The sequence below is a fragment of the Pelmatolapia mariae genome, linkage group LG12 (assembly GCF_036321145.2).
Source record: "Pelmatolapia mariae isolate MD_Pm_ZW linkage group LG12, Pm_UMD_F_2, whole genome shotgun sequence".
NCBI lineage: Eukaryota > Metazoa > Chordata > Actinopteri > Cichliformes > Cichlidae > Pelmatolapia > Pelmatolapia mariae.
The window spans coordinates 18,191,169-18,204,139 of NC_086237.1; the positions used below are offsets into that span (position 1 = coordinate 18,191,169).

General features: G+C 42.5%; 1 protein-coding gene across 1 annotated transcript in view; it reads left to right on the forward strand.

The window, feature by feature from the left end:
• Window positions 1-296: 296 nt before the first annotated feature.
• bmp1a (bone morphogenetic protein 1a) overlaps window positions 297-12,971 on the forward strand; it is a 30,244-nt gene continuing 17,569 nt past the window's right edge. Inside the window, exons 1-2 of the mRNA XM_063490041.1 lie at window positions 297-958; window positions 10,748-10,861. Of these exons, the coding sequence (XP_063346111.1) occupies window positions 814-958; window positions 10,748-10,861 (259 nt within the window). The 5' untranslated portion in view covers window positions 297-813. The remainder of the gene's footprint in view (window positions 959-10,747; window positions 10,862-12,971) is intronic.

The following is a 12,971-nucleotide window of genomic DNA, read 5'->3' on the forward strand; positions in this document are numbered from 1 at the left end:
TGAATCTGTCTAAATGTGTTCCGTACATTACCGACAGGCGGCGCACTAACCGCTTCTGTTTCGCTCGTGACTCCTTTACTTCAGAAGGGTCTGTTTGTTTGTTTGCGCGTGCATGTCATAATGCCAGTGGGCGGCCGTTCGGTAGTGTGCGCGTGTGAATAATTGCGCACGTTTCGGCGAAGCTGTCTCGCGCTCGTGGAAGTAAAGGGAGAGGGGGAAACAACGTGGAGTGTAAAAACAAAGAAAAAAATCACGAATTTACGCGCAGAGTGCGGCTGAACTTTTATAAACCGGGGGGTGTTTACAAAGCGGTGGTTCCGGGGAGATAATTCGGGTCTCTGACCGTGTGTACAGCAGAGCAGAGGGGAAACTACCGTCACTATAATAATTCCCCACAAAGAGACATTCCCGGTCGGCCAGTTTCTCGTCACTCACGCGCAGACAAGGTAACAATAAAAATTCACACGTGCATCTGTGGTAATTGGGGATTTTCTCCGCCCCTGCTGGGCTGCCATATCATCAAAGTTTCTCGGGCAGTCCTCCGCACTAGCCCTAAGCTCCGGCTGGATGAGAGAAATCACTGCCCCCAGAGCCAAGAAAACACCGGAGAGAGGCTGGATTTAAAACCCGCCCTCCAGAGGGATCTCGTCCCCCCCGACCAAAAAAGAAAAAAAGAAAAAAGAAAAGAAAAGAGAAAAACCTCCCATTTTCTCTCACTCTATTTCTCTTTCTCACTTCTGTCTCTCTTTCCCTCTGTCCCTCTCTTCTCCTCTACCTTTATCCCTCGCCTTTCGCCGTTTCCCCTCCACAAACATGGATCTCTCGGCGAGGTGTTTGGTTCTTCTATCATGTCTTGGCGTGATATTGGCGATCGATTTGGACGCGATTGATCCAGGCTACTATGTGGAGCCCACTGCCACATCAGAGACGATCGACTACAAGGATCCCTGCAAAGCTGGTGAGATTTGAGTTGTCATCGTTTTTTCTTTCTCTTGTACTGTGTATGATTTTCTTTTTTAAAAACCATATTTATGTGGAGGTAAAAAAAAAAAAAAAAAAAAAATGCCACGACTCAACGTGGAGCTCGCACAGAGCGGCCAGAGCAACGCTTTTGGAGAGATGACAGTAGTGGATGTAGTTTTTAAAAGGCTTGAGGGAACATTGTGTGCAATTGTTTTGTAGTAAGTGACATAGTTTCTGCAGTTTGAGCCATCCGAGGCGTACACAGTGTAACCCAGCTCAAAGAGCGGCTCCACGGATCGTAGGGATGAAAACGCATCGATTGAAGGCTTTCTGTGTGCATTTCGCGACACATGAAAAGTTTTCTGGGGGGTTTAGTTTTCGGTTGAAAAAGTTGGAGCCTGCTGTTTGCACTCATGCTTAAAAATGTGATCAAATCCCTCCTGCAGGCTGTCTCCTCTGTTATATACTTAAAAATAAAATAAAAAAAAAAAGTCTGCGCTGTTGGGGAAACAAAGGATTTCTACACTTTGATTTGCAGACTTCTTCTCCCTTTGCTGGCCGCTTTTGTCAGTGCACAGATCTCCTCTCGGGGTTTTTTTCTTTCCCTACCGGTTGTTTGCACGGCCACTTAAAACAAAGTGGAGGAGGGGAGAAAGTGGAGTACAGTTGAGTTTAGATATTTATGCACATATTTCTCTGCTGGCGGTTGTCTTTATTTGTTGCAGTACAGGGAAGAAGTAAGCCTCCACTCCTCCACAGTAAGAGCTAAAAAAAAAACCAAATCATAATTTTACAGTACTGTACAGTAACTGCATTAAATATGAGTATTTAAACTGTAAAGAAGACACAGGCTCCAAAGGGGAAGCTGAATAATTCAACAGACTATCTCAGATCTGTGAACACTGACACAAAAGTTAAAAAAGCTTTGGATTGCTGGAGCAAATTCAGGACGACTGTGATTTCAAGTTGGCCTTATTTCCTTGCAAATATTTCATGAAATGACCTGAGTGGCATAACTTTCTACAGCAGCCATTTTGACATGTCCTTGCAGGGTTAACATAGGTGTAATTAATATAAGCCCATGCGGACCAGTTCCATTCAGATGGGGGCAAAAACCCCTGGCTTTGGCTCGCACGGGCTCACTGGGATCGCTGTGACACACTAAATTTGAGCTTAATTATTACTTACTTTTTTTTTTTTATCAATTAGACCTGTGTTTATTTTGGGTTACATGTCAAAATGGCTGCTGTGAAAAAGTGCCTGTCCTCAGTGAATTTGAACAATGTGACTGTGAGACTTGGCACAGATGGAAAAGCCTACAGGAAGATCAGTTACCAGGTGAAATGCAGGCGCAGCAGAAATCAGGAGGTACTAGCTGTGGTGCCACTAATCAGAGCTGCAGTGGCTGTCCTCCTGAAATGACCCCACGGACACACACACACACGTAAACACACAGTGCTCTGCTTGCACAGTTTGGCTCTGAAAAAACAAAAGGACGGGTGCATCAGAGTTGGCACGGAGATTATCGGTGGAAATCAGTTTGTGTGACAGCTCTCTAAGGGTATTCCACAATGGTAACTTCTAACTCTCAATTGCTCTCTGACAACAACAACGATAAAAATCACAAGATTAAGCTTAGCTAAAGAAGATAAAGAGAAGCCTGATTAATGTTAGGACCCTATTCTTTGGTCAGACCAAGATCTGTTAGTCCAGCTCAGAGTGGGTGCATCCAATATGGACTCCCGTACAGTGGGGAAGGTGGCACTAAAATGCTGGCTCGTGAGGATGCTCCCGTTCTCCAGAAGCCTGGGAACGGACCAATATTCCAGTAAATGATGATCCAAAACCCTCTGCCAAAATTAAAGTCTCCAGAGAAGAAAAAGAAGAAAGGGGAAAAAAAACAGTAAAAATGATGGCCTGTCCAAGTATGTCACTTGACTTGAATCCAGTGCAGCACCTTTTCGGGGGAATTTTAAAGAGAAGCAACAAAAACACCTCAATCAAAGCGGAGCTGGAAATATATCTAAAGAAAGGCAGAATGAGGCCTGTTTTTAAAATAGTAAATTTAAGCGTTTATCTATTTCTTAATTTATCATGAAGCAAATACTTTACTGGTCATGTTCCACAGGGGTGTACATACTTCTGGTTCATCCTTTATATATGTGCTTCTTCTGCCTGCGGTGAGACCTGCATATTTTCCCTCTATATTTGCCAAAGATTATCCGAGTTGTCATTGTAGTCTTTTCTTTTCTTTTTTTCTTTCTTTCTTTGTACTGTGAGCTCACTGTCTTGCCAAATCCCTTTGGGGAAGTTTGAACAGATTGCCTTTTCCATCTGGTAAAAGTATTCAGGTTACAGATACAGAGAGTTGGCTTCAGTCACAATGACCTCTAAAGTCCTGGAAGTGCTTACTGATTTTTAGCATTTGACTGTCTCTGATGTGTCAGACAGTTATACAACAGAGTCCAGTCCTCCTACTTTTAGTTACCCAACTACCCAAAGAAGAGGAGTAAGGATAATCTAAAGACTGCGCTTTGAGAGTGTTGTTGTTGTACATAAACATGACAAAAACAGGCGAGTGAAGTCCAAATGATGAAGATGTTCCTTCCTGTTTTCGCTGTCCTCTTATCTGAGTCATTCAAGTGCTCGTACCGGACCTCTAGTATGGATTAACTGGTAAATGATGATTCTTGTTGTTGAGCGGTAAACTGACAAAACAATGACAATGTCAGTTCTAGGAAGAAGCAGTTTTTTTTTGTTAAATATTGATACAAAAAAGAAAAGTCTCATTGCCTAATAATCCTCAGTCCTGACTGATGTTTATCTGGGTCAGGATGTTATCATTATTTGTTCTGCGGTTTGTCCGAGGTGTCGCGAGCACGGTTTTGTTTACGGTCCTCTCTGAAGACATGCGCTTGGGAGATGGTCACAAGCATGAACTCCCACTCTTTCGAACCCCCCCAGTCTCCAGCTCTTTCAACACCCACCTGCTTTTCTTCTTCCTACTAAGCAGCAAAATGTCCAAGATCTCCTCCTCACTCCTCCTCACTCAGTTTAATACATCAGAGACGGAGACATTCATTCTAGCAAAAAAAACAAACAAATAAAACCAGACTTGTGTCTTTAGGCACCAACGTTGATTTTGTGGATTATTGATTTTTCTCTTATTTTTTCTGAGCCCATCACTATGAGTCAGTCTGATCTCTTTCTGTGGCTAGAGGTCAGCATTTTCATGTTATGCTGCTTCCACCCAGGAAAACGCTTACTGTGAGGAGTGTGTGTGCTCGTCCTCTGTAGGGCTGTCCTTGCTTCCACGCAGTGAAAGGATTTTCACAAATTACTGCCGGATACATGAAATTGAATGACTCCCATTCAGATTTTTGTAAGCGGGGGTTGGAAATCACATCTCAATATGATGCCATCTCAGTACTTTGACTCCTGATGATAGTGTCGCGCTACAGCTGCTTGATGCGTTCTTCTACGATGGCTCACAACATCAAAGAAGAGGAAATGCGCTCAAAGGCCGAAGGCAGGGATTTACCTGCTCACTGCACTGTGATGTCTGGGCGTTATCATTCAATTTTATAATTAGTCAATTCAATTATCTCTGCTTTCCCATGCTGCCTGCCGTTTTTTTTCCCCCCTGGGAGTTTCTTCTTCACGGCAAGTTTTCTTCCTTTCACTTAGCCCTCCCGCTTTACACTCAAGTACCACCATGAGAAGTCATAAAGTAGTGACTGTGGTTAGCCTGGTCAAGTCTGGGAAATGAATTTAATGGGTTTTAATTAAAAAGTTATTTGGCACCAGTGTATCATTGCAGGAGGACTCTCTAGCTGTTATGCTCTGCTTATTTGCAGTGCTAGTTAGCTGAGTGACAATTTAACTATCTTCCATGGATAAGTCAACATTTTATTTAATTTTTTTAAGTTTTACACTAACAAAGGTTTAAATCATTCATCTCTAGTCCAGGCAAAAAAAAAGTATACTGATTTAATCTAGCAGTGCAGTAACACTGAAATCATGCCTTCTATTTAGGAGTTAACCAGTGGAAAATTCCTTAGTTTGCAGAACTCCTAACTTGGCAGCGTCCCAGGAAAACATTTAAGACTCTAACAACCCACTGAGATTAGCGCCACTCGTTTTCAAAATGAAAAATGGATGAGAATCAGTCATGCTTTTGTTGTCTTCTCTGCTTAAATGATAATCGGAAAAGTAGTCACTGTCTGAATGCATGCATTCATTCATGAAGCAGACATCTTAATCTATTAAATACTCTGTGACAGCGTAGTCTGAGTGGGCTGACCGTCGTGCACATTAAAACTGCAGCAGGGAGAAATGTACAATGCAATTTTGAAAACAGACAACAGTTCTCCTGCAGCTCTCTCCGCTATGCTCTGAGCGTTGGCACATGCTCACGCGTCATATGGCACGGGTCTAAAATGAAAGCCGCTTTCACACGTGCACTGCAGACATTTATTTTTTCTAACGAGATTAGATTGTTCGACTCCTTTGCTTTGGACATTAATTGGACTTTAGGTGTTAAACGACCTGTGATTGGCAAAAGTCTGCTGTCCCAGCTGGGTATTTTTACAACTTGAAGGAAGTGCAGGAGTCCAGTTTCCCTCTCAGACCATCAGTTATTATGGATAATTTCCCCAAAGATCTGAAAATAGGTTACCTCAGAAGGCTTCTTTGCTGTTGTGGCCTCATCTGCAGACAGGTCAACCTCTGCACCTCTTTCTTCTCATGAACTCACCTATGCAAGTAGTTTTCTTTCATTTCACTCAGACTGGCCAAAACACTCCAGACAGACGGGGTCATTCACCATTTGCCAAGAGAAAGCACGGCAACAAGATTTAGGGCAGGCCGGTCTTACCGTGCCACACTATCCCAGGTGAGGTTAGTGCGACCCATTCATGAAGGGGCCTGGTACGTTCACCCTGGTCTGCTTTCTGCTCATGAAGAATTTGTCGCTGTCACCCCTCACCTTTTGGTATCCGACTGTGATTCATTCATTTGAAATGACTTAAGCTGTATATTTGTGATGCTTTCGCATTTTTATAAAGATTAACAATCCTGTAGATGTAAAATCAGCTACATGCTGGCATCCCATGTGTAAGGACATTGTGTGTTTTAAAAAATCCAGGTGGCTGGAAAACAGCAGTTCAAAACAGATGCCGCTCATTATCCAGCTCTATCTCCGGCTTCTGCTTTGGGGTGATGGGGCTGCCTTGTTGAACTTCAAGATGAGGCCCTCAAGCAACACTTAAGCAGATGCTTTTCTTTTATCATGGAATGCAGGCCATATAGCCGAGCCCACACTGAGTGTTTGTTTTTACATTAAAGAGCCCCTGCCACTTCTCTCTCCGCAGGGTTCAAGTGATTAGGGAGCCAATCTATAGGCGTGATCTCAGGGCTTTAGTTTGAACAATATGTTTGTCGTCAGAGCTAAGTAATAACTAATCTTGCATTACAGAAAAGCCAAGGGTGAGTGCAGAGCCTGAATGCTTTGCCAATGCTCACTCAAGTGGCTCAAATGATGCCTAATTGGCCTGGAATGATGAGCAACCTAACAGTTTTTCCTTCATTGTTCAGTTTTCCCGAAACGATTCATCCGTGCTGTGTTGAATTGTTATTGTTTTTGTTTTCTCTCTTTCCCCCGCCTGTAATGAATACTAAAGGTGTTTTCTTTAACTGCAGATGGTTATTATTTATTGGAAAGCTATGAGTTAAGGATTACTCCCAGATTAAGTTCACCCACAAGCTCATTTAAACTTTTGTTTGCACATCTGTTCTGAGAAAAACTCACACGAAACGGTGTGTGTATGCAAAGAGCGGTCTAAACTGAAATATTAAGCCTGGATGGTGAAAATACATTTTGTCAAAGGTGAGAATCCTTACGGTCTGGCACTGAATTATTCATCTGTGTAAGGAGCTCAAGTAGTGTGTAGTGCTGGCATTGGGGGGAAAAAAGACAAATGGTTGGAGAGCTGGTGAATCATTAGAGGTAGTTCGACTGGTAGTGGGGTATATCAGTAATCAGTGGTGAGGATGAGCTGGGAAATCCAATCTGCTAATGGGCTTGATGGAGTGTGAAATGTTAAAGGGGCGGCAGTCTCTCGCTGTGTGCCCTTTGCAACTGAAGCCCCTCTGTCAATACGATAGACGCTGCAGGGCGATGACAGCAGCTCGGGCTTGATCGCAGCTGTGGGCGACAAGACGTCAGGCTTTTATTGGAAAATAATTGCCTGAATCCCGAGCAGTAGTTTGTTACTTTTGTCAGAAGCTTTCTTCTAATTACACGTTTGTTACATTCTTTTGTTTTTTTGTTTTAAGCGAGCGCAGTGCAGATATGCACTTTCTTTCTTTCTCCTGCCCTGTGCTCAAATTGCAGTGTTAGAAAATGTCAAGGTAAGCATAAATAACAGCTGGTGTTTTCACAAAGGACAGCTAACTGGCATCACACTCTTCATTCCTTAGTTTGTTTCCGTATTCTTGTTGCACAGACTTTTTTACCTGACTATTTTTTTTGTGTGTATTTCAGTTTCAAACAGCTGCTAAAGAAACAAAAGCTCCTCTTGAGAGGGTTGGGGGGGCTTCTACCTGGGAAAACTTAGTGATACACTCTCATCAGATGGTAATTGCCTTACCTCAATATACCACTGACCTCTATTTGAATTCAAATTGCAGCATTTGTCAGCAAACACAGTGGTGAAAGGCGGTGCCGGGGTATTGTGATGCATTCCGTGCTTGCATATTAGCCAAGTTTTTCCCATCCGTAATCACTGGGTCACATACTGGGGGGGATGCTGTAAACCGTGTTCTCCCGAGTGGACTGGCCTTCTAAATATAGGCTGATTTCAGTGTCTGTTTAGGCTTAGTATTGATGTTTGTGCAGGTTTCAGTGGCAGATGTCGTGGTCTGGTATTCACGGAAGGAGATTTATGGGAATAGTCCAGGAGTATTTGACACCATAGAGGTCGAGGCTAGGGCATTACACGAATCAATGGGATTAATTTGATTGAGGTCTCATGTGTAATCTGACTGGATATGCTGATTGATGGGCAGTCCAAGATGAGAAGGATTAGGATGGTTTAGATTAACTTAAAAAAAAAAAACAGTGATGGGGGAGGTTGGACTTAATCAGATGTCAATTTTTTTTTCAGTTCATTGATTCAAAGATCGGTCCTGTATTTATGTGTGTTTAAGTTGCATTCTTTTGCAAAAGATGCATGGATTATTGCACAAAAAGAGAGAGAAAGCACACTGCCTTCACCCAGCTATTCTGCATGGATATTAATATTATTATTCTAGTTGCAGCTGTTGTCAATTAGGTAATGAAAAATGTTTGGAAAGAGATGCAGCGCTGTACTCCGTGGTGATCACTTGCCATCTGCCGCACTCATTTGGCTGTAATCTGCCATCTCACTGTGTTTGTACTTTGCATCATGTCAGCGCTCTGTTTCCATGCAAGTTTATCACCTTTCTCCATAGCCTGTCCTCATTCCCAGCCCAGAGTTGTACACAAAAGAATCCTAAAACCGTGTGTCTGTGGATAATTAAAGCCAGGAGACAAGGGGATTAATTCACAATCCCTGAGAGTCTTTCCATAAACCTGCAACAGCGTCTCCAGGACGACTGCTGCGCCTGGGGGAAATGAGTTCATAATGCCACCGGGCTGTGCATTTGCTCACTTCATTCTCCACTGTTGTCTGAGAACAATGACACTGCGGATTAACCGGCCTGTCTCCAGAACAGTTGTGGATGATTGGGACTCGGAGAGCGCAGGGGGTGGGAGAAAGCCCGCACCTCAGATTTTTTTTTTTTTTTTTTTTTTTTAAATCGCTGCTTTTCACGTTACATACAGAAACGTTACACGTGAAAGGACGTGTTGTCCATTTTTTCTGCTTCAGTAGTGTTTTATACATTGCCTGTGTTGTCTTATATAACTTGGAATTTTGTTCTTTAAGTATTGTCTGTTCTTTTCAGCACTCAGTTAGTTCTGGGAATCGAATAATCCGAAGATAAAAGTGGGAAAAAAAAGTCCTTTTGTTGTCAGATCTGTTTGTCCTGCACTGCTCAACATCTGGTTGCTGTCCCTTAACAGTAGTGTTTTTGGCAGTGGCTGTCAGTGTGAGTGCTGATTGTGAGAGGTCTGTTTTGTCTCAGATTTGGACAGTTTCTTTTTTTTGTTTTGTTTTTGTTTTTTTGTTTTTTTTTGGCTAGCAGAAATTAGAGGACCTCTAACCTCTGGAATCTTTTTTGCGTGCCCTGCCATGCCAGCTGTGACAAACACCTTTTCCTATTGTGCCATTAGCCTCTAATTAAGTCATTCAGCTGTGCATCCTTGTAGGACCTTCAGGGTAAGAAAGAAAAAAACTAAACAGCCTGCATCTACCAAAGCCAGCTCCAGATTGTTTCAATAATACTCCTTTGAATGCCAGAGCCAAGTGGGGGTTTTCTTTTGTGTCTCTATTGTGCTTTCCATCCCTTTCTCTCATGTCTCAGACCTCAGTAAAACTTTCATACACATACTGGAAATACACTGTCATATCTGGCCAAATTTATGTGCTGTATTTAAAGAAACCAAAATTATTCTGAGCTCAGAATAAAACAAAATGAATTTCTTGTGTATTCTGCGGTAAGGACACCTTGCATTGGGGTGTCAGATTTAAGATCACAGACTAAAACTTCTGACAAACACGTCCGCTATAAATCACTCCCATTTACTCTGCATTTTAAAGGTCCTCTGGGCTTCTTGCCCCTGAGGGGTTGGTCTCTACCTCCATCACACTAACCCACCAAACAAGCATGCAGAAGGCTGTCATTTTCTTTCTGCTCCACATCTGCCTTCTCTGTTCATGTGCCGCCTTCCTCTCTTCCTTCTCAAGTTGTCATGTCTTGGTTAGCGATGGATTACAGTGCAGCCTCTTTGCCTTCTCTAGAAATGGCCCCACTCCACTCCCCATCCCCTCCCAAGTCCTGCATACAGGCCTGGCTATAAATTCCGGAAATGTGCTGGTGTTAAAAGCCCGTAAAACCAAGCACCCAGTTTCTGCAGAGTGGATTTTCAGCAACGGGAGATTTTTAGTTAAAAAAAAAAAAAAATCTAATAAAGGACATTCCTCATTAAGTGGGACTGTTTAGTTATTTTTCTCTCTCCTTGGCCCCATTAAAGAGCTATTACTTGTTCAAGGTGCCCCATATTACTCGGTCAAGGCAGCGTCAGTGTCTCATTGTAGCATATTTGATAGCTTCCATTAACCATCCAAGTGTGCCACGGCACAGTACGTTATGTTGCCTTCCGGACTCGATTCGTTTTCATAAATCATGTCAGTAGGTTAGCAAGTTCATGCTCTGTGCATTGCACAAGTCAGTGTGTTGTTTTTGTTTTCTGTCCTGTAATTGGGTTAATACAAGGCAGCCTTCCTGTCATCCGAACTGACACACTTCTGTTTCACAACTCTACTTGGGTTCCACAATAAAGAGAGTAAACGGAGCCAGAGTCCAGAAAGGAGTGTGTGTGTGTGTGTGTGTGTGTGTGTGTGTGTGTGTGTGTGTGTGTGTGTGTGTGTGTGTGTGTGTGTGTGTGTGTGTGTGTGTGTGTGTGTGTGTGTGTGTGTGTGTGTGATCTTAAGAAACTTGCTCAAGAGTTTTGGCTGGACTTCCCAGTCTGAGCAGCAGGAAAAGCTTGAGGCTACAGGACAGTGCAAACGGATGCTTCATATTGTGGGATCGCCTTACACATAGTCTGACATGTGCTGTCTCTGTGTGTCTCTTTCAGCTGCCTTTCTGGGAGACATTGCTCTGGATGAGGAAGACCTGCGATCCTTTAAAGTGGACAGAATAATAGATCTGGCAGCGAGAACCGTCCAGGTTGTTAATCGCACAAATACAGGTAACAACAACAGACAGAAAGACCTCTAAGGTTACAGTATGATGTAAAATGTAGTTATTGTAGCACCAAGGCAAAGTAGTTTATATTGTCAGTCTAAATTTGCAACAAAAGAGCTGAAATGAACAAGGTTCCCACATTGTTGGTGTGTGGTTGGGCGATTATTGCAGACAAAGACGTTGTGCTCTCAACACTACAGCCGTGAAACCGCTCCAACCTCTCGAACTGAGAGTCGGCTCCAGCAGCACCTGCCGGAAGGCAGCTTTGTGTTTTTTAATGAGCCCTCTTCAAATGTTTATGCCTACAACTGTCATGATATCATTACGTTGCTACACCTGTAGCATCATGTTTAAGAATGATTGCTGGGCTTTGTCAGGTTTATGTTCTCCAGTGAAAAGTGCTATTTAATCAACCGCTGTGAGTCAGCCGGGACCAGTGGACTTCGCAATCCTGTAAATTCTGAGCGAACATGAACCAACAAGCATATCCACATCTGTCTGTGCTTGAGCAGTGCTGTTTGTTCGAGTTAATAAGCGCGCCAAGAAAAGCAAAGTTTTCTTTGCGGGGGGGGAATTATGAATACATTTCCAGCAGCTTAAAGTATTCACCGTGTTGGTTTGATTTTTAGTATAAATTTTGACCCAAGGTGGGGAATTAAGATGAGACTCATGAATCAGAAGCAGGTTGCAAGTACATCCTCACCTTTGAATAATCATCTGTGTGCTTGAGCAGTTTAGTCACAGCAAATTCGAGTGTTAAGTAGTGTAAAGGTATAGCTCAAAATAGGAAAACACAGCCGGTATAACTGTACATTGCACAAGGTGGCTGTTTTCCACCCTGATCAACATTCATTCACAGAAACGCTTGGCGCCTCGGGCTGCACGCATATCAATACCTGCTCACCCTGCACAGGTGTGGATCCTAATTGGCAGTGAAGATAACTTTGATATGTCATTTTTCTCAATTATCATGTCACTTTAGAGGTCACGTTAAAAGTCTTGGGTACTTTATCTTCAGATTAAAGCCTTGACCTAAAAAAAAAAACCACCACCCAGAACATTCCCCGTCTAAATACGAACGAACATGGAAGATTTAATCGTTTTATTTTAATTAACACATCACGCACAAGTTTTGCCTCCCCAGGACTTCTTATCAGTTAGTCGAGCAGATTTGGCTGTTATCAGCCTTTTCCACAACACATGCACAAGTGTACGTGCTAATTGATCTCGCCAGGCTGCTAAGATTTAGTCCTGCGGACTGAAATTCAACAGAACACATTGTTCCAGCAAATTTAAAAAGCGTGCTGCAATCTACGGCATGCGTGTTAATCAAATATACTAAGAGAAGATGAGCCGAGCTGCACCGTTTCAAGTATAGCTGTGAAACAACAACCAGCGCTTGTTTTTGCAGCTTCAGGCCTTCATCAGGGTCACCCAGGTGACGTTTCCCAATAAAGTTTCTAATAATTGTACACCTTGGAAGAAGGTGATGTCTGTTTGTACCTCAACCACAAAGCACATAGGTCAGTGTGTTAATAGGTGTTTTGTAATAGAAGTGTTACATCAAATTTTTTTTAATAAAGTTTAGACAAGCGCCCTTATATCAGATGGATTCTGCTGGTTTTTGTTAATAGAACTCACAGTGATGACACATTTATTTTACACACCTTTGCTGCAAAATGAAAAACTAAGTGAAATCAGCTTTGGAGCCTTTATCTGGGAACTGTAGACGTTGTCCCAGCTCTCTGTAATACATTAAATGATTTGGCCAAATAAAAGAATAATGGGAAAGTACAACAGTTCTTTGTTAAGCTTTACAAACATATGATTGTGTAAGGAAAAAAAATGACTTCATCCCAGCGCACCCACTAAATTCACTTGGTGCATATGTTTAATGGGCTTTCTCAGAAGTTTTCACTCCTACAGATTTCCTCATGTTTGGAGTCACTTCTCCTTTTTTTTTTTTTTTTTTTTGTTTAAAGGGGATTTTGTGTGAAGTTGCAACACACCACATTATCGAGTCATAACTTCTTAGAATTATTATTAATAATTCTGGATGATGTTACAAATACAAGAAAAATCCCCTGATGGTGTTTGCCGCAGGAACTTAATTG